Raw genomic sequence first — 25,639 nt, forward strand, 5'->3', positions numbered from 1 at the left:
CCCAAGGAGCTACGAGCAGTATTGAGATTCCTTCCTTTATCTGCATTTAATTGGAAATTTTCTTCCCTTCCTGAAACATGCTGATGTAGCAGGCAGGGTCTAGGAGAGCTGAAAGCATCCGAATTAATACGACCTATACTTCTATAAAGAATTGGACAATTATAATGTATGGGGGGGCAATGTCACTTTTAAAGGTACTCTGGATAGTTCAAGTAGTGCAGAATGTTGGGGCCTGCCTTTTGCTGGGCATTAGCCAGCACTCATAACTCCAGTTTTATAACAGCTGCCTCTTTGATTCTGGGCTAAATTCAAAGTGCTGCTTTTAATGTTTAAATTCCTTTAGGACCTTGGACCCATGTCCCTAATAGACTGCCTGTCTCTTACCTAATGTTCACTACTTTAACATCTGTCAAGGTGCCCTCCTTTCTAGTCAATATATCTTTGGTAACCATCGCCTATAGAATAGCCTCTTAGGCCAGAGGAGGTACAAAGAATATCACCTTTGAGGTTTTACATGCTATTCAAGGCTGTCCTATACCAAGACAGTTTGTGGCTGGTTTTCTGATTTACAGTCTATTGATGGTATGCCAATGTCTGTGGAGGTAAATGGCTGGAGTTTTGACAGGCTGAGAGTTACATTCTTCAATAGTACACTTTTGTGTAAGTTCTGTTGAGCAATGGCAGCAGCTGGCTCCACACTTTTCAAAATAATTTGTGCTGAATTGGTTATAGCATCATGGCAGTAACTGAATTCATTTTACTTCAGATAGTTTTTTTTAAAAGACTGCGCTTAAACTTGGGACAACTAGAATTATATAGATCGTTTGCCCTGGCATGGTAAATAACAGGTATTACCATCTGAATGAGCATTTAAATAAATGTCATGTGACATGCAGCTACCATGTAAAGAAAAGTTAACGCATCCCAAACTAAAAGGAAAATCTCACCATAAGCAAAATAAAATTTGTTTCTTTAAAAAAATGCAAAGTACCAAATAACTCACAAGATTAGTTTTATACATATAATTTAAAACCAATTCATACCAGTACAATAAATAAATTTATAAATGTAAAGTTTCAGTTAAAGCATTTTTAAAACATCATACTATATATAGCTTTATTGCACAATATCTATGAAAATAATCTTTAAATTAGAAACCAATGTTTTCAATATAGAAGAGACTCTAAGTTCAAGACAATAAGAATCTTTGAAAGTAACACTTTCACAGGATATCAAGCTTTAAGAGGTGATTCTTTTGGCCCAATTTACAAAATACTTGAAAATTACTACTTACATATTCTAATACACAGTTGCATCATTGTACCTTAAATACAAAGCCAAATAAATCTGACTGATTTGATATAAAGCACTAAGGCATTTCTATGTTACCATTTTTACTAGCTTTTGGACCCATTTCCTTCTAGCAAGGGTCATGTATTTGGAGGATGGAACACTCTCATAGGCATTTTGTAAAAATGGGTAATTCTATTGAAATGCAATTTGCCACTTTTCTAGTGAAATAGCATGTCTAAAAACAGCATGAAGCTTTAACCCACAACTAGCATTTTATAAACACAGGAGAAGCGGTCCACCTCTACCATGATGTGTCCTTCTTTGCTCTTTCTTCCCAGCATTTGGGAGACATCTACTGCCCATGTGTGTTGAAATAGAAGAGTAGTTAGTGAATATTTCCTTCACACCCCATTGACATGAACGGAAGTGTATCTCCTATGTATAATGTAAGGAGTTATGAAAATATAGCAGTGATCATTAATAATATGCTAATAAGTTTATTGTAAAATGTAGCTGGAAACCCAGTTTAATTAAAGTAATATATGATACAAAGTTAACCTAGCAGGAGGATGCTCCAAAGTATGAAGTGTGAGCTAGGGCTCTAATTTAAGAGACAATTTCTTGAATCCTTAACAGGATTGCAAGTAAGGACATTTTCAGAAGGGATTTTAGTACTTTCCCTTTCACTGCAGCTTCCCACCTCCATGGGCTGCAGTGAAAGGGGAATTAACAGAAATCCTCCCAACTTTAAAAAGCTCTTTTGCAATTTACATAACGGTTGGGGTGGGATGCATTTGTCAGTTTCCCTTCTGACTTCAGTCCTGTACTTCATCCTACAACCAGAGATCCTAGCCCTTATGATTGGTTTTCTATGAGTGGGAACAGGGATTAGGGTGGAGAGAGTTGTGATTAGAGGTGTGAACCCCAAAAATATTCAGATTTCCCACTTCAGGTTTACCCAAAGCAGGAAAACAATTCAGGATTTGGGTGTTTAAATGCTGCTCAAAGCAGCACTTTTCTTGTCGTTTGCCATTGGCAAGAAAAGTGTTGCTTTCAAATGCCCTCAGCTTTACAGCTGATGGGAGGGGGATCCTCCCATAAGCGGAAAAAAGCGGAGGGCATTTAAAAGCAACACTTTTCTTGCCGCTTGCAAGTGGCAAGAAAAGTGTTGCTCTTTGTTTTGGGATTCTTGTATTGACTCAGCAATGCTGGGGCCCATTTAGGAACCCTGAATCTTTCCAAATTGGGCCCAATTTGGGTGGGAAACCCAAAGCGCACACCCCTAGTTGTGATAGGAAAGTTATGTTCAACTAGTACAGTGTTTGCATAATAAAAATGTTTTCATTTTCAAAACTTCTAGGAAGGCAATATGCTCTACATAGGAGTACCAAAAATCACATTGCACTAGTTTGGTTATGTGAACATTGCTTAGCTTACTCATTGCATCTAGTACTGGCTGATTTGTGTAAAAATCTTTGGATCTGCCCCTTCCACTCACCCACTGCAGCAGCTACAGTGAGAATTTATTATTAGAGTGACTTTTCCAAGTATATAAAACTCCTAATGCAGGCATGTTATTGCCAGATTGGGGCACGGTAATAGAAAAGATGATTCTTCATTTGAAATATGCTTCGGTTGGCTCTACAAAACAGTATAGAAGAGTATATGGCTCTTATGGTTACCACAGATTTTGAAGTCCTTTTTGGAATTTATGACCTATATAATAACCGATGTCGGCATGACACAGATTTCCTTTGACGTAGTGGTTGCAAATAAAATGAGTAAAAAAAAAAAATTTGCACCTATTAAGGGATTTTATAGTTTAGAGCAGTTCTTTCTAATATTCTCATAGCACCTTCTTGTAGTTGAGTGTTTCATTAAAATATATATAAAATTCATTTTCCCCTTCATTAGTATCTGTGCTGTAAAAAATAAAAAAGCTTTTTACAATTTGATACTGCATTACGTTAAGTTTAAACATTCACTGCTTGGAAAAAATTTCCCTTTCCAAATTTCCAAACAGTTTTGTGCAATACATCTAATAAAAATGTATTATTGAATACACTGCAAAAGAGCATGCAGGTGTACATTTAAAAAGTACTTTAATAAAATAAACTCTCTATATTACATTTTTAAAAGTGCTAGTTAATAAAACAAATATCTTTAACACAAGTTTCAATTCTATTGAAAGATGAACTGCATATTCTGCTCTTAAGTAGGCATACTGATTGCATTAGAGACAAACAACATCATTTGTCAATTAACCCAGCTTCTTTAATTTTTGTGTAGAAAAATTTCTCTAATATATTGGCACACTTGTAGTATTCACTCTCAGGAGGGTTGTACTCTCTGCAGTTAGTAAATACTCGCTGCAAATCTGCCATGAATAATTTCTTTGATATGTAGTACCGGTTTTTCAGTCGCTCGCTCATAGTTTTCAGATCTGCATAAGAACACAAACATCAGTCTTATTCATAGACTAATACTGATACATTTAACATGGCCCCTTTTCCTTTAGCAAAAAGAACTTAATATTCTTACAAAGTATCAGATACTTTAGCGAATTTTGTATCATTGGTATTAAATCAAGGCTACCATTAAGCATGTTATTAATCATATATCTATACTCTGGCTTGGCTCCACTAGAGCTTTTCCATGAGCAGGAAGATTTCGATCTATGGATCATGACTTCCTCACCTCCTGTCTTGCACTGCAGCCCCAAATGCCCTCTGCAGTGCTTCTCTGGGGATCCCCTGGCCACCAAAAGCATTGTTGGGGGGGGGGCGTATTTCGGGCTGCAATAGGAAGCAAGATAGTCATGCTCTATGGGTGGAAATCCTTCAAGATCCAAGCCTGTGTACTGAAATGATACTTGCCCAGAGAAAATGAAGCATGTTTTTGCTATTGCCCACAGTGTTTACAATGCAAGAAATTATACATTTAGTTACATTCTTCCTTCCCAACTATAACCTTCTAAAATGTATTGATTTAGTGCCATTACCCATGGGGAACCTTATAACTTCATAATATCCAGGCGCTTCTGTTCTCTTCACAGGTTCCATGAAAGGCCAAGCGCTTTGATGGCTCTTTTGTAAAGGGAAAAAAAAGTTTCTCATATGAATAGATATACCATACCAGAAAAACTTTCCAAGTATTTGCAGAGCATTACGGAAGGGACTTTAGCTCCATGGTAAAACACATGCTTTACATGCAGATAGTTCCACCTTCCATCTCTGGTATTTCTAGTTAAAGAATCTCAGACAGAGGTTGTTGACACAGGACTTCCTCTGGCCTGAAAGATTTGGAGGGACGGTCTGAAGGCATGTGATGAACAATTTTGTAGATGCTAAACCTGTATTGGTCTGATCAGGACCTGGCTAGGAAAATTACTCTCAGGTTTGGAGGGTAGGGGGCGACTTAATGAGATCCCAAGATCCCGTCCAACTGTGACATTGCTCTAGCAGAGCAGACAATATTGAGCTAGCCCAACATATGATGCAGTTAATACAGAACTATACTCTTACTTAGTTTTATAAGATTACTGACATAACATTTCCTGCTCCTTCTCAATGACAATCTATTATTATTACCTGGATTCACATGTTCCAAAATGAATACTCACCTTTACCTGCTGTAGAATGTTTTTTAATATGCTGTACAGCTGATCTGGATCTTTGGGTTCTTTACTTGAAAGAAAATTGGGACAAGAAGATTAACATGTATGTTTTGTTCACTTTTATTAGACTCCTTAAAGATTTCTAAAATTACTGCTTTATAGTAGGATGCAACAGATAAGCACACACGTTTTTTGGAAACGACAGCTACAACGGTTTCTTGTTCTGCACAAACAGCTCTTACCCTTTCTCTTTAATACTTGGTTTCCAGCCAGTTTCTCCTACACAACAAACAAAATTAACACATTTACGAAGCAGCAAGATAAAAAATCAACTGAATTAATAATAATAAAACTACAGAATATCCCTACTTCTAAAGCTAATCACAAACAACAGCTGTGCTGTGATAACTTCAAGTACATCCATTTTGCTTTACAGGACACTGCATTCCTCAATAATATGCCTCCATAAGTCCTAATTTTTAAATTAATTACCAAATCCTTTGTTCCATATTGCTTCAAAGTAGACTGAGATCTAGACAAGAGCCTAGCACGAGCTCATCCTTTCATGCCATCCCTCCCCAGATTTACGTACATTCATACAGAGTCACAGAATCATCGTTGTTGTCAGGGGGCCATCTAACCTCTTCTTAAATACCTCCAAGGAAGGCAACCTCCTTGTTCCTTTCAGTTGTGCCTTCTGCACTTTCCTTCTAGCCCAGCTTGCTGATCTAATACATCTAGTTTGACCTTTACTGCTCACTGTTCTGTACAGTAGCTTTAAAAAGCTGTATTAAAAACTGTACAAATTGAAGCTCAAATTAATAGGAGAAAACACATCCCTTTCTCAAAACTACAGCAAAACAACATATACACTCATAATAGTAGTAAGACTCTTATTTTTTAATTTAGCCCCACTGATAATTGTCAGAGTGGTACATACTAATTCCAGGAATGCTTTCTATGGGGATCTGTCGTACTCCATCTTTGAAGCAAGAAAGACCAGGATAAACTTTGCGAATCTGAGCTTGCTTCCTTTCAATCAATTTTTTAATGATCTGTAACAAAGACATAGAAAGGAGACAATAATTATGGTGAAGGAAAGTATGAAGAACAATCTGTGTTAGTGCATCAGTTAACTCCTTTTCACATAAATGGAGACGCACACTTGGTGCCACCAACTGTTACACATGCCTATTTACCCATGATTACAGCTGGAATGAAGCCAAGGATTATGACATACAGATTTCTGTACCCAAAACTACAATTTGTAGGGTTTTTTTTAAATCTAAAAATGATAGATTTACTGGATCAAAGCTACAACAGATAATTTTGATTTTTAAAAGTTTCTTTCAGTGTGCAGTTACTATTCCTATTTTGAACACTGGTTGCCTCATTTAGTTCAGTGGTTGACCCTGCTGATAAAGTAGCCCTTCCTAGCTTCGTGATGGAAACACAACACTATCTTAAATTAGATTAGCTGGAGTATAAACCAAGTCTGTATTGTGTCATCAGTGTCAAAAATTCTATTTACAACAAATGGTAGATTAGACAAGGGTGCTTTATAAAATTGTGGAACATCTGTTGGGTGTCACATAATATGAAAAGCAAAAACATTTTTGATATATTGATACGGTAATGTTTTTAAAAAATCATATAAGCTTGCTTTCCAGATCTTCAAAAATAATAATCTCATATAATATTTCCAGGCCTGAGGGGGAAAAAAAACTAAAATCCACTAGAGCAAGCTATTCTATTACATTTCTATAATGAAGCATGAGAAATACTTGCAGGTACTAGCATATGTTTGGTTGTTTAACAACATTGGATCAAGAAAACCTTTTACCTCTTTCTGCTTCTTAATGATAACTGAAAATTCAGTATATGGGATCTTTGGATTTAATTCACATCCCATTAATGTTGCTCCTTCATAATCTTTGATGTAGCCAACATATTTTGCTTTCGGTACTTTAATATCTTTTGAAAATCCCTATGAAAAGAAAAAAAATTGTTTAAAAATTGTTCTGTTCTGAGTAAACTCTGAAGTAACACTAATTTTTCTTGGATACCTGAGCCTTCAAGTGCTTTGAAGCAACAATTCTGCATGTGTTATTGCAAAGTCATATATCTGAACCTATATATTTCTGAATTAAGCACATATTATAATCAGACCATATTTCACAGTATTGCTTTTAGACATAATCTTACATCTAATTCCAAACCTGGCCCCCATTGTGCAGCTCAAAAAATTCCAAACAATGGGGTCAGGCAGGAACTGGGGACAGATGTTTCTACAAACCTAGGTGGGTGGGGGCAGTGGGAGAGAAACTGGACATAAAATAGCTTGTACCAATATATCACCAGATTACCTCATAAGATATTAGCACTTATACTGAATAGCCTCAGCAAACAGACAACACTGGTTTACTTAGGTGAACCAAAATGTTTGCCATGAGGTAGTCTTCATCTTCAAGCTGTCAGTGGTCATTACTCCACTAAAAAATAGAAAAACAACGGTGGGGAAACAGGGCAGAGCCAGTAGGGGAAAAAAACTGAATAGAAGGATGTGACATGGGAGACCAAGTTGTGTGTGTTCCTCTCCACGTGTCTTGCTTTTGTTTATACTATTTTCAAAGCAGTATGTTGTTCAACTGGCAGTGATACCTCAGGAAAAAGTAAAAATAGTTCCATGTCATTTAGATGTTCAGAAAAATATATTCATTACAATTAAAGGGGGAAATCTACCACAAAGATACAAAACCACACAGCGGCTGGAAATCACAAAAGCAGAGAAGCAGATCTGTGATTAGACTCACCAAAGCTGTCTTTGAAAAGGAATGCATCTATTTTACTTGAAAGTAGCACGGGCTAATTGGAAGAATTTTGGCAATGTAACCTCTTTATGAAGCAGATCAATCACTGCATTTGATCAAAAGATTGGTAGTATACATCTCAATGGGAAAGATGGGGAATTACTGGTTCTCTGCACTGCGAATAAGGCAAGGGGGCAGGGAAAATGCTTATTTCCTTTTTAAAGTAAACCTTCAAGAAACTTTGATGGATTTCTACCTGTTATTTACTTGCTTCCTTCATATCCCCACCTTTCTCCTCAGTGAGAGCCTAAAGTGGCGTACATCGGTCCATCTCCTTCGTTTTGTCTTCACCAACCACCTGCGAAGTAGGTAACGCTGAGAGTATGTGACTAGCCCAATGTTACCCAGCAAGCTTCCATGGTAGAGGGGAGAAACAGAAACTGGGTCTCCCAGATTCCAGACTTACACTCTAACAATTATATGACGCTGTTGGCAAAATCTGTAGTCTAAAACTACTTTCAGAAGTGCCATTCAAAACATCCTGTATATGAATAGCCAAGTGGTCCTGATCTGAGGATACTTAAACCTGGAAACCGGAGCCATGAATGGACAAGACAGATCTTCCTACACACCTGAAAAATGACAGCAGTTTGCAGAAAAATCTAAAATCTAAAACAAATTAATAAAAACATAGAGGGTTAAAAAAAACCCAGAATGATAAAAGGATTGCCTGTAGCTATAACCAGATGCCCTCAGTGGCTGTTGCTATGCAACAATGACAGGTCAGCCAGTATTCCAGGCTTTCTGTCATTAAAAGGCAGTGGGAGGGGGGCATGGTCCTTTTCAGAGTTGTTTTTATCCTTTGAGGGAGGACTCACTGGGACGAGGCCCAGAAGCAACCACTGGGTGCCTTTATACCATGATACACTTGAGGAAATGATCCTAATGATACCTAATAATACCTAATAAGCAATCAATAATTTCACAGTTTTATAAGAAGTGCTCAGTGAATTACAAAATTCAAATATATACATATATACAATTCAAGAATCAAACGTACCGAATCAATACAGGAAACACTCTTTCAACAGACCGTAGCCTCCAAACACTCAACATTAAATATAGTCTCTTGTTAATAATATAGAAATGTCCATAATCTCCAAATAAATCAAATGTTAAGGAGCCCCGGAGACTGTGGACATTTCTATATTACTAACAAAAGTCTATATTTAATGTTGAGAGAGTGTTTGGAGGCTACGGTCTGTTGAAAGAGTGATATGTTGTTTCTTGTATTGGTTCAGTATGATGGATTCTTGAATTGTATATATGTATATATTTGAATTTTGTAATTCACTGAGCCCTTCTTATAAAACTGATTGTGAAATTATTGATTGCTTATTAGGCATTATTAGGTATCATTAGGATCATTTCCCCAAATCTGTTTTTTGTATTTTCCTTAGCTCTTCCTGGGGAAGCCTCTTGGTTGTTTTTGATACCATGACATGCAAGACTCTTTAGGCCTGGCTGCTTGCTACTGTTGAACAGCATCCCTCTCTCCAAGCCAGTGTAGGGTAGTGGTTAGAGTTTTAAAATAGGATCTAGGAGACCAGGCTTGAACCATCACTGCTATGGAAGCTGACTGGGAAGCTTTGATCCAGCCACATACTCTCAGCCTATCCTACGTCTCAGGTTTGTTGTGAGGATAATATGGAGACAAGGAGAATGACATAAACTGCTTCGGGTCCCCATTGTGGAGACAGTATATAAATAAAGAAAACAAATAACTATAGACGAAGATGGGGAGCAGATAAAAGTTAAATTGTTTAGTGGGATTGAAGGAGAGGAGGACGTAGGGAAAGGGGAGCATATGGAGGGTGCCAGGAGGAGGGGGAGGAAAGAGTCCAAGGAAGGGGATACATGGGGAAATGAAGTAACCCCAACAAGTCCTTGCAGATTACCGACGATGTATCTGGGCTTGGCTCAGCTAGCACCATGCAACTGGGCCACAGGCGAGAGGTTGCTGGGGAGGGGAAAGGTGAAGACGGGGGAAAACAAAGGTGGTGGGAAGAAGAGAAGAAAGCAGGAATGGGGGAGAGGCTATGGGGGGCAAGGAAAGGAAAGAGAACATAGGGAAGGGAAAATGAGATGCCCCCCACAAGTTCTTGAGGGTCCCCAGTTATAATATATTATTAAAGACATGCCTATTCCTACTGTTCCTATCTTTCCTAAGGCAATACACATTCTGGCTACAAAAAAAGCAAACTAATAGGTATTCTATGACTCTACAATATGCTTTAGTTATTTCCTGGTGAATTTCTATGGTCAACTTTGTGACATTGTTATCATGAATGTTTCTACATGGATTATTTACCCCAAGTTCAATGCTACTAGGAAGTGTTTTTTCCCCTTCTTCTCCACAGCATTGTGGTGAATCAATTGCATCTCCTGGGGTTTCCCCAACTTTTATCCAATCTTTCCCAAATCTGCTTTGCTCCATAGTTTTTGGAAATATTGCAAAAAAAGCCTGGATGGTTTCCATGTGTATGGAAAAGTTCAGATTTCCCAGTTCCACTCATGTAGCTGCCATTTTCCCCACAGCAGCTATTTTTTTCTCCCTGTAACTGGGGCTTTAAAAAATTAATTGGCAACTGAATAGGAATATAGCAATGTACCATTACAGTAATATGGATATCCAGTTCCCTGAATTTTCAGCGTTTTCTTTTTTAAAGTAAGTCTCCAGCTATTTTCCTTGAGGAGATATAATGAAAAAGGCATCAATCTCTGGTTTTAAAAAACTACCAGGGAAACCTGTTGCCTGGAAGCCCTAGCACCTGCAGCAGCAACAGGGAATGACACAAGCCTGTCCTCATGTAGAAAACACCCATGGAACTGCACCTTTTCATATGGAGAATGCCATCACTGGAAGACTTGGGTTGCTGAAAGGCAAAAAAAAGGCCTCTTCTGGCAATATGGAGAAACAACATGTTAACTGGCACAAGAGAACCTAGTACAGGAGTGGAAAATCATCTTGCACACACAGAGCCAGAGCATGGGTTTCTCTTCAGATAATACTGCTGCCCCTTGTTGCTTGATGCTCAAAGGTTAATTAAGTTTGCCTTGTCATTACTAATAATCAGTAATTCCTTGTACTGGAGAAAAACATTCTCTTATATTACTTACTTGTTTCTTGAAGTAGCCAATTGCATATTCATCAGCATATGTAAGGAAGTTGAGAATATTATGCTTAATATGGTATTCTTTCAGATGATTCATTAGATGGGTTCCATAACCCTATATAGAAATTATTAGTACAATTGTTTGAAGGATGCAAAGTTATAAAACTTTAAAGCTTGCATTATAAACTGCATAAAATAATTCTTAAATAAATACCCTCCCTAAGACTCAAAGTTCTGTTTCTCTACTGCAGGAGAAATGGTTGCCAATTTTCTAATCACGGTCCTTTACACCACGTTAAATTCTGCTCTGGACATCACCTCAGAAGCAGTTTTGCAGAGTGTAGGGGGGCATACATTATGAGCTCAGTTAGGTATGAGAGGACATCACGTTGTGATTACAGAAAGAACCACACTATGGTCTTCATGAAAGCCATTCACTTGACTTTCAAATCTTTCAAAAGAATTCTGTTACGCTTAGCCACTAACATCTCCTTTACCTTGACTTGTTCATTAGAAGTCACAGCACAGAAAACTATTTCTGTAAATCCTTGAGATGGGAACATCCGAAAGCAGATTCCACCAATCACACGGCCATCTTTTATTAATGCAAGGGTCCTGTGTTTCCTGTAGTTATATACATTTATATTAATTTTATTTCACAATTATATAATTATACACATACACAAACACACACAGGTGCCTCAATTTTCATGACATTAGTACTGTCATAAATACCTTTATGCATTATGTTCTACATAAGAAGTATGTGCAAAGAGGAAGTTTTTCTTTCAGTATCTTTTTCGCCAACATTTTAGCAAGCATTTACATTAAAAGTTAAAAGCACTGATGCTGATATTTTTAGATCTAAAATGACCAAAGAGATGTAGCCATTTTTAACATATAAGCAGTACCATCCTCAGCAGAATTACCCTCTTCTATGAAATCAATCTTATGATGGCACTGAAAATTCTTATTACATTTTAAGTATCTGAACTCTACGTTGCATAGTAGATGGATGGCTAGATAACTTCAAAGGATTACTCTGTTCTCAACTATCAAAATACACAAAGAGCTTTCAGAGAGAATCAATAGAAAACGTGTCATAACTGAACAGGAAATTGTTTCAATAGCATTTCAATTGGGAAATTTTTTGAACCATGCTGCTGTATCCCTTTAAGCTACTCACTACTGACTTAAAAGAACAGAACAGAATGCTTAGCTGTCATTTATATACTGAAAGACCATTATTTATTAGTTGAATTTTTAGGCTCACAACAGAGGAGTTCTTGGCCAGTCAGATTTGGTGAGGCTATCTGATTCCAAAATAATTAGCAAATTCAGGAGCTATAAAGTTGTAATTATACAACTCTGGAAAGCCGTAATGTTAATGCAGTTTCATAGATTCAGTCCAGTATCTTAATAAATGTAAGTGTTGATATTAGGTTCACCTGTTAGTACTGCCAGATTTTATGAAAAATTACTTATTTTTCTGTAGCCTTTATGTTGGCAGCAGTGAACTGCTACAATCAAGCCTTCTCAGTTTATTGTCTGACATTTAATAATAATAACAACAAAAACAACATTCGATTTATATACCGCCCTTCAGGACAACTTATTGCCCACTCAGAGTGGTTTACAAAGTATGCCATTATTATCCTCACAACAAAACACCCTGTGAGGTGGGTGGGGCTGAGAGAGCTCCTCGAAGCTATGACTTACCCAAGGTCACCCAGCTGGCTTCAAGTGGAGGAGTGGGGAATCAAACCTGGTTCTCCAGATCAGAGTTCTGTGCTCTTAACCACTACACCAAACTGGCTCTCTATCAAAAATGGATACTGAGATCTGAAGTATAGTTTGCCAAGCCGTTTATTTGTAATTCTTTTTTTGCTTTGTATATCTCTCAATTAATGATGTGTAGTTTGAAAGCCTGCATTCAGCCTCAAAACAGTTCACCCAATAAAAGCTTTCCCATGAAGAAAAAGACACTCACGGATCAAAGACTAAACGAGTAATGTACTCTTTTGGCATTCTGGGTAGCTGATGCGAGAATACATTCTGTAAGCCAACCAGCCACATCATAATTTTTTTGTTTGGCTTTTGGTTTAGGGAATTTCCAACCACATGAAATTCAATTACTCCCCTGCGTTCTTCTAGCCTTGCTGCTTCATCCCGGGCTGAATGTGCTGACAGAAAATTAGTCTGCTTCATGCAAGAGAGGAGCAAAAAAATTAGTTCAGTGCATATGTTAAGATTTTTGGAACTTCATTTTCACATACACACATATAGGATGAAACATACTTCTAAATGTGGCTTGCATTGCAACTATCAACTGGGTAGGATGTTGCTTGTGTAAATTATAGGCAGCTTCAGGGACTTTCAATCAAATTGAAAGAACAGTTCAATCAACAGTTCAATAATATGACTGGAAAAAAACTTAAGATATTTTGGACAATCTTAGATATTTTGGACAATCCACGCTTTCCAGCAGCACCCCCCTACTCTAAGCAACTCCCACATGTTTCTCCAATGCTTAGAAACTGCTTTTGGGAAAGACTGGAACTGCAGTAGAAAGGATCCGATCTGTGTTTGGGTCTCAGGATCCTGCTCTTTGTCTCCAAACAAATTGGACATTGCAATTTGGTACACTTGCAGAGTTCTGGATTGTAGTAGGTTAGAAACTAAACTTATAATGGCTTTTAGCTAGCTTAGACATTTACCTTGTGAAAAAGAGCATGGTTGGTCACGCTAAGAGATCCCTTTGTAGACTGCTGCTATTTGGTGGTCCAAATAGATATGCCTCTTTTTAAAGAAGCCCAAATACAGTACTCACACGCAAGAATAATTCTGCCAAACCTACATTTCTTACCTCTGGGCCAAGCATTGCGGCTGGATCTGTAATGGTTGACATCACTTCATTGATCAGTTCAATTGGAATATCTCCTACAACTCTTGGCTTCTTTGCATCCTCCCCGGAATAAGGCTCATTCATTTTTCTTTTCTCTCCTGTACAAGTAAGTCATAACACATGCAAGAATTATTCAGTAATATAAATTCTATCAGAATGCAGAAGTTCAAAGTTATTGGATAGCATCAAACAACGTTAATTGCAGCTGCAAAAGGGTGCTGCTGTTCCATACCACGCTGGGTGCTCACATATTAATTAGACTATGTCCATGGGGTTCTTCTTTACGATACAACAATCCTGGAGGAGGAGCTCCATGTGGCAGTTGTTTCACATGAGCCATTTTACCACAGAGTAGTTCCTCCCCACAAAGTATGTCTCCAGTCCATCACCAAACACTTTGGGAGCAACTTGCAACAGTGTGAAATAAAGCAGTGTGGTGGAGAGACCAATGCACAAAGCAAGACACTGAAATGTATGACTGGATTAATGCATGAAATCACTGACATTTATAGCCGGTTTCTTCATTGGGTAGCCACAATGCAGGAAGTTCCTATTAGATGCAGTCTGAATATTTCAGCCATAGCTTCAATACGCAACAAAAGGGATCTTTGAAAAGATGGACTCCTGCAGAAGCACCTCTGTTTCTAAACAGCTACCACACAGAATGCCACTAAAGGACAAGACAGAGATTAGACTTTGAATTGCACTGTTAAATGTCTTTCTGGGAATCAGGTGTGCATGCAGAACATGACAGCCCATGTCCCATCCCTACAAGTCCTCAAGACTGACAGGGACTGCCACAGCACCAACACAGGCCATGTACATCTGGGTTTTCACAATGGATGTTCAGTCATCCTGGGGGGAAAGGTATCTTTCTTCAAGTACTTCTTATCTTCCCCATATTTGTAGCTGCACATAACACTCTCTAACTAAAAACAGAGAAACGGTCAGTTAAACAATCACATTCAGTGAGAAAAATTAAAATCCAGACAGGAAGGGTGAGTTACAACCTCTAACATTTACATATTTTTCAAGCTGATAACAGGCATCACTAACAGAACTCTTAAAGTTACCCAAACCATAAAAAGAAAAAGCACCTATAAGCTGGGTGTGTGTTATTTAATTTCTAAATATCTGTAATCAGTAGATTTCCATCTAAACACTCCAAAACCTTTTATCCAATTTGTACCAGCTAGGTTTTTCTATGGTGAGTAGACACTCATTTAAATTTCCTTTAAAGTTGGGATCACCACAAGTCAACTATGACTTGAGGGCAGGATTTCATTTTCAAAGTTTGTTATTGGCATAGCTTAATTCCAAAGCCATGTTAGAGAGGGACTGTGGCTCAGAGGTACCACATCACCTTTGCATGAAGAAAGTTCCAGGTTCAGTCCCTGATATCTCCAGTTAAAAGGATCAGATAATAGGTGAAGTGAAAGACTGCTGCCCAAGACCCTGGAGAGCTGCTACCAGTCTGAGCAGAAAGTAGTGACCAATGGTCTGATTCAGTATAAGGCAGCTTCTTGTGTTTATGTATTCGTTATACTGTTACACTACTTATTACTCTGTAACGTCAGAGAAACGAAGTCAAGAGCAGCTAGGGAAGTTGTGATGTCTCCAGCTGCCAAGGCCCTCTTTTACCTCACAACAAATCAGCCACCTTCTTGCCGGATCATAAAGGCCTGTGAATATACAAGTTTACTTCCCATCAGAAAGTAAAGTTGTGTACCACACTCTTTCACTTCAACAGACTTAACTAGAGCAAATAAATAAGTGTCCTCATTTCTACATTCTACTTTAGTTTGAAAGGGGTCTTGAAGTGAGAAAGGCAGACTCTACATAAGGTAAATTAAATAAACAAATAAAAGAACTCAAGTGACTGAGAGCCAAGCTACAAGTGACGTCTTACACAGGTTGGATGCTTGTCAGCTTACCTCAAGTTTTGATGGGAAATGTAGGCGTCCTGGTTTTACAGCTTGGCTCTCCATTACAGCTGCAAGACCAGGATGCCTACATTTCCCATCAAAACTTGAGGGAAACTGACAAGGGTCCAACCTGTGTCAGGCATCACTTGTGGCTTGGCTCTGAGATGATTTTTTTGTGCACAAACCAGACTATACCTGTCACTTCAACAACAGGGGGCTCCTCCGAGTAAATGCTACATAATAGAAGGAAAAAACCTCGAAGGTCTACAGAAATAATTATATATAAATTTTGTAATTTTTATAGTGTTCAGTGCATAATACAAAGTGCTAATGTGCTATAAATAATTCATGACAAATATGCCATTCACTAATCCAATAAATATCCAATAAATAATTAAGTTAATAAAGATACATGCAATCCTGATCAAAAAGTCCAACCGGTATAGTTTCGCCAATCAGATGTTGTTTTATGCACTTGAGATGTCATATACAATGTCTCTTATCCTATGTTTCTGTTGTGCAGGTGTTAACATCCTTCTAGAGCTTCTTCACAAGACAGCATTGTCTAGTGGTTACAGCCGAAAGCCAAAAATTGGGCTTTTGAAGAGCCTGAGGGGTTCTGCCAGCCTGATATCCTGTTTGGGATATGCCGTGGCAATGGTCCGTCGGCTTCACAGTCACTTGGAGATGGGAATCTAAATGCTGGAGCCACTTACATAACACGTTCACGAGCCTTTGAAAAAGCATTTGCCGAAATGGGTATCAGGCTGGCAGAACTCTGGAGCATTCTGTAGATAACCATTCTACTTTTAAAAATGTACTGTGCAAATATTCATTTTAGAAATGGCATCATCTCTTGAATTTCATTTTGTTTTTTCATTAGTTTCTTTCAAGTGCCAAGAAATGTTTGCATAGCCTCATACCTTTATGAAGAAGGTAAGTATTATTTTGGTCTGCTTCCCTGAACATATCATTTCAACTGTGCCTGGGCAAAAGCTCCAGGTGTGTTGTTCACCAAGCCCTTCTCACAGTGGTAAAGCGAAGTACTTTCTGATTGCTGTTTCTAGCATTGTTTGGGCTGAAATGAGGCTGAAAATTCCACTCTGACTCAGCATGTCTTTTAACTACATGCTTACAATGACAAAAAACCAGACTATTAAGAGCAAAAAAGATAGATGTGCCTTCTGGCTCATGCATCAACAAATCTGGCAGCTGAGTTTCCGCTGTAGAACGTTTTGCACATATGGTTTGAAAGCTGCAGGGAGACAGCTTGGCACTTTAGGTCCAGGATAAACTAAAAATAACTATATTTTGACTTGCTTCATTAACTGCTTGGAGGGAGGGAGGGAGGGAGGGAGAATCATGACAGGAAAGGGGAAAAAGCTTCTCAACTCAGAATGCAAGTAGCAAAAGCATACAGCACTGCAGCCACCCCTGGGACGCATGTCTGAGCATCATGATGGTTTCAGTTAGGCCTTAAGGGAAGTGCACGGAGGACACACTTGCATCCCAGTCTCTGTTCTTCCTTTAAGCAACCATGTGTCTATGTCAAGAAAGTCAAACTTATGATATTTTCTACAGTAGGGCTTTATTATGGGTCACTGCTGATGACAAGTTGGGTCACTGTGGAGAATTCTAGGTATCCCCTCCCTCTGGAAATAATTCCACTCAAAGTTTTACAAATTCAAAGCTACACAAAAATACGTTCGGCTAAAAACAACTGCCATTTCTTCAAGTAAGCATGCTTATGTGTGCAGCCTTACTTTGCAATGACAGATAGTTTCCCTGGAAAATCCTGCTTCTGCCACGGCTACCTCTGTTCCAATTGCCAGTGCTTGGGGGTTGGTTATGGCTAATTACAGCTGAGTGGAACATGTTCTGCATGCAATGACAGTGCCATCCTAAGCAGGTCTACTCAGATCTACTCAGAAACCTATTCAGGCTTATTCAATGGGGCTTACTCTCATGAAAGTGTTCTTAGAATTACACTGCATACGACTGAACCTTCAGAATTAAATGGATGCCAGGGATAAGTCTTGGCAATCACTGACTCTAAATAACTTTAATAAAGCTAATGAATGACTATCATTGCTCCAAAGTGCAATATGTTATTATTTTGGCCTTGTACATGGTGCATTTCTGCTTTGAAATGTGCTCAAGGCAGACTGCAAATTAATAAAATACGAATGTAATCATAGTGATGGAATTCAAAGCATTAGCACAACATAAAACCAGAACAAGAGTTTAATTTTAAAAGGCTTTTCAAAATAAAAGCCTCTTTAACTGGCATTGGAAACCATGCAGTGAAGGGGTAGACATAGTTCCAGTGGAAGGGAGTTCCAAAGATTAGAAACTGCCACTTAGAAAATCTTCATATGGGTCCCCACGACACGTAGTTCTGTAATTGTGAATTTCAAAGCAGAGCTTCCCCAAATGATCTCAAAGTAGGGGCAGGTACATACAGATGGAAGCAGTCCATCAAATACTTTGGGCATTTGCCTGGACTGAGTCTCAGTTTATTCAGCATCATTCAGTCCTTCACCATTTCCAGACATTTAAGTATTTTCATTACTTCCCTCAATTTAGATGAAAAGGCACACAATGTAGCTTTGGCTGGGAGGAGGTAGAAGCAAATCTTTCAAATATCTGAACTTATAACTCAATACCCACTATCATACCCTCCTTTGCTCAATGCTTTGTGGACATTAAGATTAGTGACTCCTCCATATGACCCCCCCCCAAGCAATCTGGCAAGAGGAGCTGCAGACCAATACCAGAATTTTTGTTGGTAACAATATCTAGAGAGAGCAAGAGATAACGGTTTCTCAATTCAGACAAAGACAAGTGCCCTATTCTTTATAAACCCTTTTGTCTCATACAAATCCTGTCAACAATCTACAAAGGCCACATGGCCCAATAACATTTTAAACCCTCTCCTTTCATCTACACCTCTGTACTATCACTAAAAAAGCGCTATCTAATGAACAATGTCAGATATCACCCCAAGATCCTAGACCTGACAAAAAAATTGACAGGGCAAGATGCCTTTGCAAATACCCCGAAGGACAATCTCCTTTAGCACTGCCACATTGTGGGCAACTTTCCTGGAACCAATTCCCCACCAGTGGTGTGTCCCAAAATGAAAGCTTCCTTGGCCAGTGCTGAAGCTCATCATAAAAGAATCAAGCAGCACGGAGGGCACCAACAACAGCTCCATTCCTGCTCAACTCTCATTCCCTTCCAAGAGAGCTTACACAAGAGACATTCCCTACAGATTGTGGTTAAAATAATCAAAAGATGAAGTCTTTTCTCTTTACGTACCTAGGCTTGGATCCAGGCCAGAAACAGCCTTGCAAGCTGGACTCAAACTCCCAGCACTGGGCTGCTCCAGAGATGAGGGACTTGAACTGTATGAGAAAGACCTTACCACCGGAGGACGGCTAATAACTACAATTACATAAAAAGAAAACATGTTTCAGGCAATCGATCTCAAATGGCAATACTTCTACACACATTTATGTTGTTACACATTAGCCCTCCTGTGGGTTATTGAACAAAGACCAATACAGTTCATGCACCATTTTATGAGAACAAAGTAATAGAATAACAATATAGAGATTATAACTGAAATGGCATGTTTAAATGACAATCTACTGCATTTGAAGCCACAGCTTTCAGCTGGCAAGACCTGAGCAAGGCTGTTAATGACATGACATTTTGGAAGTCATTAATTCACAGGCTCGCCATAAGTTGGAAGCAACTTGATGGCACATAGCATACATTTGTTTTATTTGGATGGGTACTTCCTGCCCTACAGCACATGGCAGTTACCTGTCTGGATGCCTAGCTGGGCAGTTCGAGAAGATGATGCCATGAAATCTGAATCCCAGATAGGAGAACTTTGACTATACACCTCTTCCTCCAACATGGATAGGAACCTTTACACAGAAGATGAAACAAAATAGCTATGTTCTACTAAGAGAAATACAGCTTGTAATAATGGTTTCAAAAAAACTCAGAACAAGAAATACATTCAACAATTTAAATCACCAGACAAAATGGTCAGATCATACATTTTAATGATAAAAGAACAAATATAAAACAACTGAGAAAACTACAGACATAATTAACTTTGGTACTAATACGCATTTTGGGATGCTTAGTGTTATTGACTGGAGCTGTCTCAATTTTTGTTGTCATCACACTAACCTTGCCTCTCTAACAGTAAAATCCTAAGCAGAGTTACTCCAGTCTAAAACCACTGAAATTAATGGGCTTAAACTGGAGTAACTCTACTTAGGATTTAACTGTAAGTTGCATAAAACTCTTAAGTGGTTTAGAATCGATGTAGGATACAGAAAGATTCTCTGCTATGAAGTAAGTAACCTCAAAGTGTAATGAGCATTCTAGGATGTTAGGCTGTACTTTAATACTATACACAAAAATAGCTGGAGAAAAAGGATGTCAAGTCTTTTATAAACTACTACCTTTGTCTAGCCACAGTTTAAGGATATAAGGAGACAAAAATACCATCTGTAGCTTAATGTGACAACAGACATGACCCATCACACTGCTGTCCTGATATTTCTTTCCAGAGTAATCTATGAATTAATGAAAAGTTTTGCAGAACTCAAAAGCTTGCACGTTGTTTAGTGCTATTTGTGATAAGCTTAATAAAAAGTATTATGATGTTGGATTTTGCTTTGGACTGTTGTGGCTACCTGCAACTTTTGAATACTTCCCACTGATAAATACTACTCAGTAGAGGTCATGTGAATGTACGTAAATTCAGGACTGGCTCTGCCTTTCAGGGATCATAGCAGCTGAAAACAAGTCAGTTACTTAGTTTCTGCCTGGGTACTGAATGAGGTAGCAGCTTCTTCTTTCCTTCAGTTTTTTTTTTACTTTTATGGGCTAGACATTAACCAACAGTGTTCAAAGTAAAAACAACAGTGAAGAAGCTCCTGCCACATACACAGGATAACACATTACACACCATGTTAATGGTTAATCTAGGATAACATTCCTAGTTTAATAGTCAAAGTCACAAATGCAGTTTAGAATCTACATTTCCTTCCTAAATACGTAATAAAAAGAAGAAATCCTCTACCTGGGTTTTCACTGAACATGAGTGCAGTAAGATAGTTAAGATCTCAAAGAATCTCAAGAATGAATCCTACCACTGAAGCACACAGTGAAGACTGCTCCCAAATTTAAGCTAGGCAGGGACTCACCCACCCACTCAAGGGAATCTAATGGCATTATTCTTACAAGTAGATTATTTTGTGATGTAGAGGCAAACTTTAAATTAGCTAAGCCTTGCGTTCAGCACGGGAATGGTCACAGCCTCTCATTTTTAACACCAACAATAAAAGGGCTAAAGGATCTGGTCAGTCTTGCAGCTGCCAGGCAAACTGAGGCTGGTTTAGGCCTGCTATTTGCATTTTATGGAGAAAATATGACTTGTGATCTTGGCCTCATCTGAGCCCCTAACTCTGTTGAACAGTATCATCATCATTATTATTGCTACTACTACTACATGTAATAATTATTTTAAACATTTTTATGCCACCTTTCCACCCAAACAGTGTCCCTTATGGCTTGGCATGGGCTTGTCCATATGACCTCTTACTGACAGGCAAATCGCTACCCTCACAATTTTCTCCCACAAACAATGGAACAATATAATATTCTACTTCAGTGCCCTTGCAAGTGAATGTCCTAGCAAAATCTAAACCCCCACACAACATGCAAAGTTTCTCAGACTTAATGCACTTGCATTTCCAGTTGATTGTTCTGGTACCCAGAAGCAAGTCCTAGGTTCTTCACTGGGGTTATTCCCATGCAAGTGTCCTTAGGATAGGAGCCTTTCAATGAAATCCTAAAATACTTCCACAAGAGTAATAGATCTTTTATAGATCTTCAGATTGTTCTCTTAGCCTACTACTTTATTATTCCAGCTGTTGCTCATACACTGCTGGGCAACCTTTTCCAAATGGTTCCCTCCTGGTTTAGTTGCTCAACTTTCCCAGTGCTTATTTTATTTTTATTTATTTATTTTATTCAATTTATACCCCGCCCTCCCCACAGATGGGCTCAGGGCGGGGTATAAATCCTCCCCACAGATGGCATTCAGTTCACAGGGTTGCAGCTTCTGGCTGCACAGTCCCTTATCCACAGTGTAATGGTGGGCTCAAAACCTTTTCAGTTGTTTCACAGCATTCCTCCCACCTGCAGTATCCTTGCCTGTACCCCAATCCCCCAACCAACCCTTTCCCAACTGTCATTCCCCCTCACCTGCCATTCACTCCCCAGCATTCTCCTGTCTCCCTGGCAACCAGAACCTCTCAGTAGCCTGCTACATCATCATCTGGCCACACTCTATTTAAAGTTTACTACAACAACACAATATGGTTGCAGAACTAAGGCAGGATAATGTAAACAACTGGCATATAAACAATAGTTGAAAGTGGGAGATGATGTTCCATGAGAGATATATTAACAACAACAAAAATAACAATAATAATAGAGGCATCCATCTGGCTAATGTTGAGCAAGTGCCCTAATACCTTAAAAACATGCTAACGAATTACTGATCCAGACGAAATCAAGAAATACACTCCCAGTGGGAGACAGCCAAGCACGTGCTTATATCTCCCAGTGAAGTCCATGGGAATTAATAAAATTTGGCTGGATTATTTCCACACTTTTCTGCTGCAGCCCAAATTCTACAGCCAGAAAGTCTAGTGAGGCAGCTCATCAACTTCTAACGAGAACCACTTTATCTTTTTTATCCTCTAAAGGCTTATGCCTGAAAAACATATTGAAGTTTGCCACAAGATAGATAACTAATTGGCCTCAGCAGAGATACCATTTCCCCTTGATTTATCATGATGAAGTGGCCACTGGTTTAGCAATCCTAAACCAGCAGCAGGAGGGGGGGAGGCATGGGGAGCAAGTAATTACATGTCTTTTTTGACTGTTCCACTAACATATTTGAAACATAAGCTGTCATGAATAAATTACTTCTATTATAGTGCAATTACTATGTAAACTGAAATCTCCATGGCTCTGCCACAAAGGAGCACAGCAAGACAATTTAATGCACTGCACTATGCTGACGTCAGTAAGATTGCAAATGGAAAGCCTTTAGGCAGTTACAACGTAAAGAGGCGAAAGGCTTACTTGAAAGAGAGAATGAATGTAATTATGTAGCCGACATTAGTGTAATTATAACACATCACTGTATGACACACAATAACTAAGGATACAATCCACTAATGTGTATGCAGACCAGCATTGTTCAGTGCAATCACCCCCTGACTCCCCAAAGCCTTAGAAAATTCAGACATAACTTGGTGTTCAGATATTGCACAGGCCAAATCTGGGCTGCGAAAACAATTTCCAACACTGACCAGGCTAAGGAATAAATTGCATCTGCTTACAGGATATGCAAGCGCGGAATGTCTTGCTGTATACCACCAAGGTTGTCCTAATTATACTCATAAGCACAGCCAACAGCTGGTGAATGATTTTGTCTCACAATGCCATCCTATGCAGAGCTGCACCCTTCTAAGTCCTCTGAAAGTCACTGTCGGTCTTCAGGTACAGGCTATCTGGGGCCTGGCTACTTAAGGTGCTAGGGGTTGTATCAGAGCCAATGCGGTTAGTGGTTAGAATGTCAGACTATGATCTAGGGGACTCAGGTTCAAATTCATGCTCTGCCATGGAAACTCTCTGGGTGGCCTTGGGCCTGTCACACACTCTCAGTCTAACCTGCTCCAGTCTAACCTAAAATGGAGAAAAGGAGAATGATGTGAGCCACTCTGAGACTCCACTGGGGAGAAAGCCAGGGTCTATGTAAAATAAATAAACCAAATACATAAATCAACCAGTGTATTACAGTCATTTGTGGACTAACTGCAAAAGAAAAGACATTAAATGATTATCTGCTAAGATAAAAACTTGTTTTCCCTATAAGACAAGGTAAAAAAAAACACGCATGTTCATCTTTTTACCTATAGGCTTAACCAATACATCAAATTCATAAAGACTGCAAGTTTACTCAAAAAATCTACAAATGAAAATTCCTTACTTAGGAAAATGTGTGAGGATTAGAGTCCGGTTCTCAGGAGGAAGCTTGTCCTTTTCCTGCCTAGCATGTTCTAGAAGTTGTCGTCTCATGACGGTAAAGACGGAGCGCAGCAGTGTTCTTCCAAAAACTTGGGTGGTTTCATATCGAGGTAGACTGTCACAAAACTGGGGAACATTGCAGTAACACAGCCATCTACCGGGGGCAGGGACACAAAAATAAGGTATAGACAAGTAACCCAAGATAAACATCAAAAACATCTCATTGTACAACCTATTAACTATCTATTTATTTATTTTAAACATTTCTATGCCACCTTTCCACCCAATTTAGGGTCCCCAAAGTGGTGAACATTAAAACATTTCAGACATTAAAATGTATTACATACATACACACACAATGTTTAAAACGATTAAATAAAACATATACAAACATAAAATACACACACACGGAGGAGGTCTAGAGTTAGTGAGGGAATACCAAACAAAACAAAAGTCTACAACCACTGGTGGATAATAATCAAGGGAACAGACAAATCTTCCTGGGGAGGGAGTTCCAAAGTTTCCACACCACAACTAAGAAGGCCCTTTCTCGGATTGTCACCTGCCTAGTCAGACAATGGGATCAACCAAAGCAGGGCCTCTGAAGATGACTGGAGTGGTCAGTTAGGCTCAAATTGGAGTAGGTGGTCCTTCAGGTGTGATGGCCCCAAGATGACCAGGACTTTCAACACCAATATCATCACTTTTGAATTGGGCCTGGAAGCAAACTAGGAGCCAGTGTAGATAGAACAAAACTGGAATGACATGATATTAACTATCTTCTTTACAACAACTATTTCCTCTGTAGAATGGAATGGTGGCAATATTCTACCCTTTTCTCTCATTTCCTGGACTATAGTAGCTGGAGGTATATTGCACCTGATATACAGATTTAGCTATTTGGTCCATGCATGGTTAAGAGTATCTCTCACAGCATGTCTTACTCTACAGATCATATAGCTCAGTTAAGTCCAAGAGAGCTCACATACCCTCCACTCCCACATACAGCCAATTAATTCATAATTTTTTGCTTTCATGGCACAGTTTGCCATTACAAAATAAACAAAACATGTTTTGCACCTTCCCTGCAAACCACTTATCCAAACTAGGAATGAACTGCTGTTCAAAGTTTTCTGCTTACAACAAAGCAAACTATGGTTTCTCGGGGAAGAAGAAAACATGTGTTAACTACAAGCATATAAGGGGTAAAAGAAGAGGGAGCATGCAAGCTCAAGGATCTTCCAGGCTCATTCATGTAGTGACAAACCATGGCTTGCTGTTATATTTGAGCCATGCTGGGACATTGGAAGTGGGCATCAGATGGCACCCATACCTACAGAATATAATTCCATAAGATGCAAGGGGAACCATGAAACAAAATACTGTTACCTTGTGTAATTAACTTTATAGCCAGCAATGTCATCATTAGGTGACCTCAGCCTTCGCTGGGAAGGAGTCTCCAGATGCCAATAGTTGATACGATTTAGAAACATTTTAGCCAATTCATCTATTGTTTGTCTCTCTTTTGATGGTAGATGACTAAATTTGTATTGCACAAAATTATTAACTCCCTTAAAGAAGAGATAGAAAGTAAGGATAGGTTATTAAGATAATTAGCAAACCAACATAATACTTGTATGGAGAACCAGGCTACCAAAACTTTATTACTATTCTATTTTCTCCCCATTATAGCCTTGAAGGTAGATTGCTGCTAGGAATCCAGCACAGGGGCCTCTCTTCTTCTGTAAAATGGAATCAATTTAACTTGGGACAGTAATTCT

At 38.8% G+C, this 25,639-nt stretch overlaps 1 protein-coding gene across 3 annotated transcripts in view; it reads right to left on the reverse strand.

The window, feature by feature from the left end:
- Positions 1-999: 999 nt before the first annotated feature.
- Positions 1,000-25,639, reverse strand: part of KAT2B (lysine acetyltransferase 2B) — a 42,387-nt gene continuing 17,747 nt past the window's right edge. The window contains exons 5-18 of one of the 3 annotated variants that reach the window (XM_054991508.1): positions 25,248-25,429; positions 23,821-24,012; positions 19,557-19,663; positions 19,047-19,172; positions 13,762-13,898; positions 12,886-13,094; positions 11,393-11,519; positions 10,900-11,010; positions 6,753-6,896; positions 5,850-5,964; positions 5,152-5,188; positions 4,916-4,979; positions 4,295-4,379; positions 1,000-3,736 (exon numbers count right to left, since the gene is read on the reverse strand). In XM_054991508.1, the coding sequence (XP_054847483.1) occupies positions 3,543-3,736; positions 4,295-4,379; positions 4,916-4,979; positions 5,152-5,188; positions 5,850-5,964; positions 6,753-6,896; positions 10,900-11,010; positions 11,393-11,519; positions 12,886-13,094; positions 13,762-13,898; positions 19,047-19,172; positions 19,557-19,663; positions 23,821-24,012; positions 25,248-25,429 (1,830 nt within the window). In that variant the 3' untranslated portion in view covers positions 1,000-3,542. Of the gene's footprint in view, positions 3,737-4,294; positions 4,380-4,915; positions 4,980-5,151; positions 5,189-5,849; positions 5,965-6,752; positions 6,897-10,899; positions 11,011-11,392; positions 11,520-12,885; positions 13,098-13,761; positions 13,899-19,046; positions 19,173-19,556; positions 19,664-23,820; positions 24,013-25,247; positions 25,430-25,639 lie in introns of all 3 variants that reach the window. The other 2 variants (XM_054991507.1, XM_054991510.1) reach the window with 2 other exon arrangements.

This window comes from Eublepharis macularius, chromosome 11 (assembly GCF_028583425.1).
Source record: "Eublepharis macularius isolate TG4126 chromosome 11, MPM_Emac_v1.0, whole genome shotgun sequence".
In the NCBI taxonomy this organism is placed as follows: Eukaryota; Metazoa; Chordata; class Lepidosauria; order Squamata; family Eublepharidae; genus Eublepharis; species Eublepharis macularius.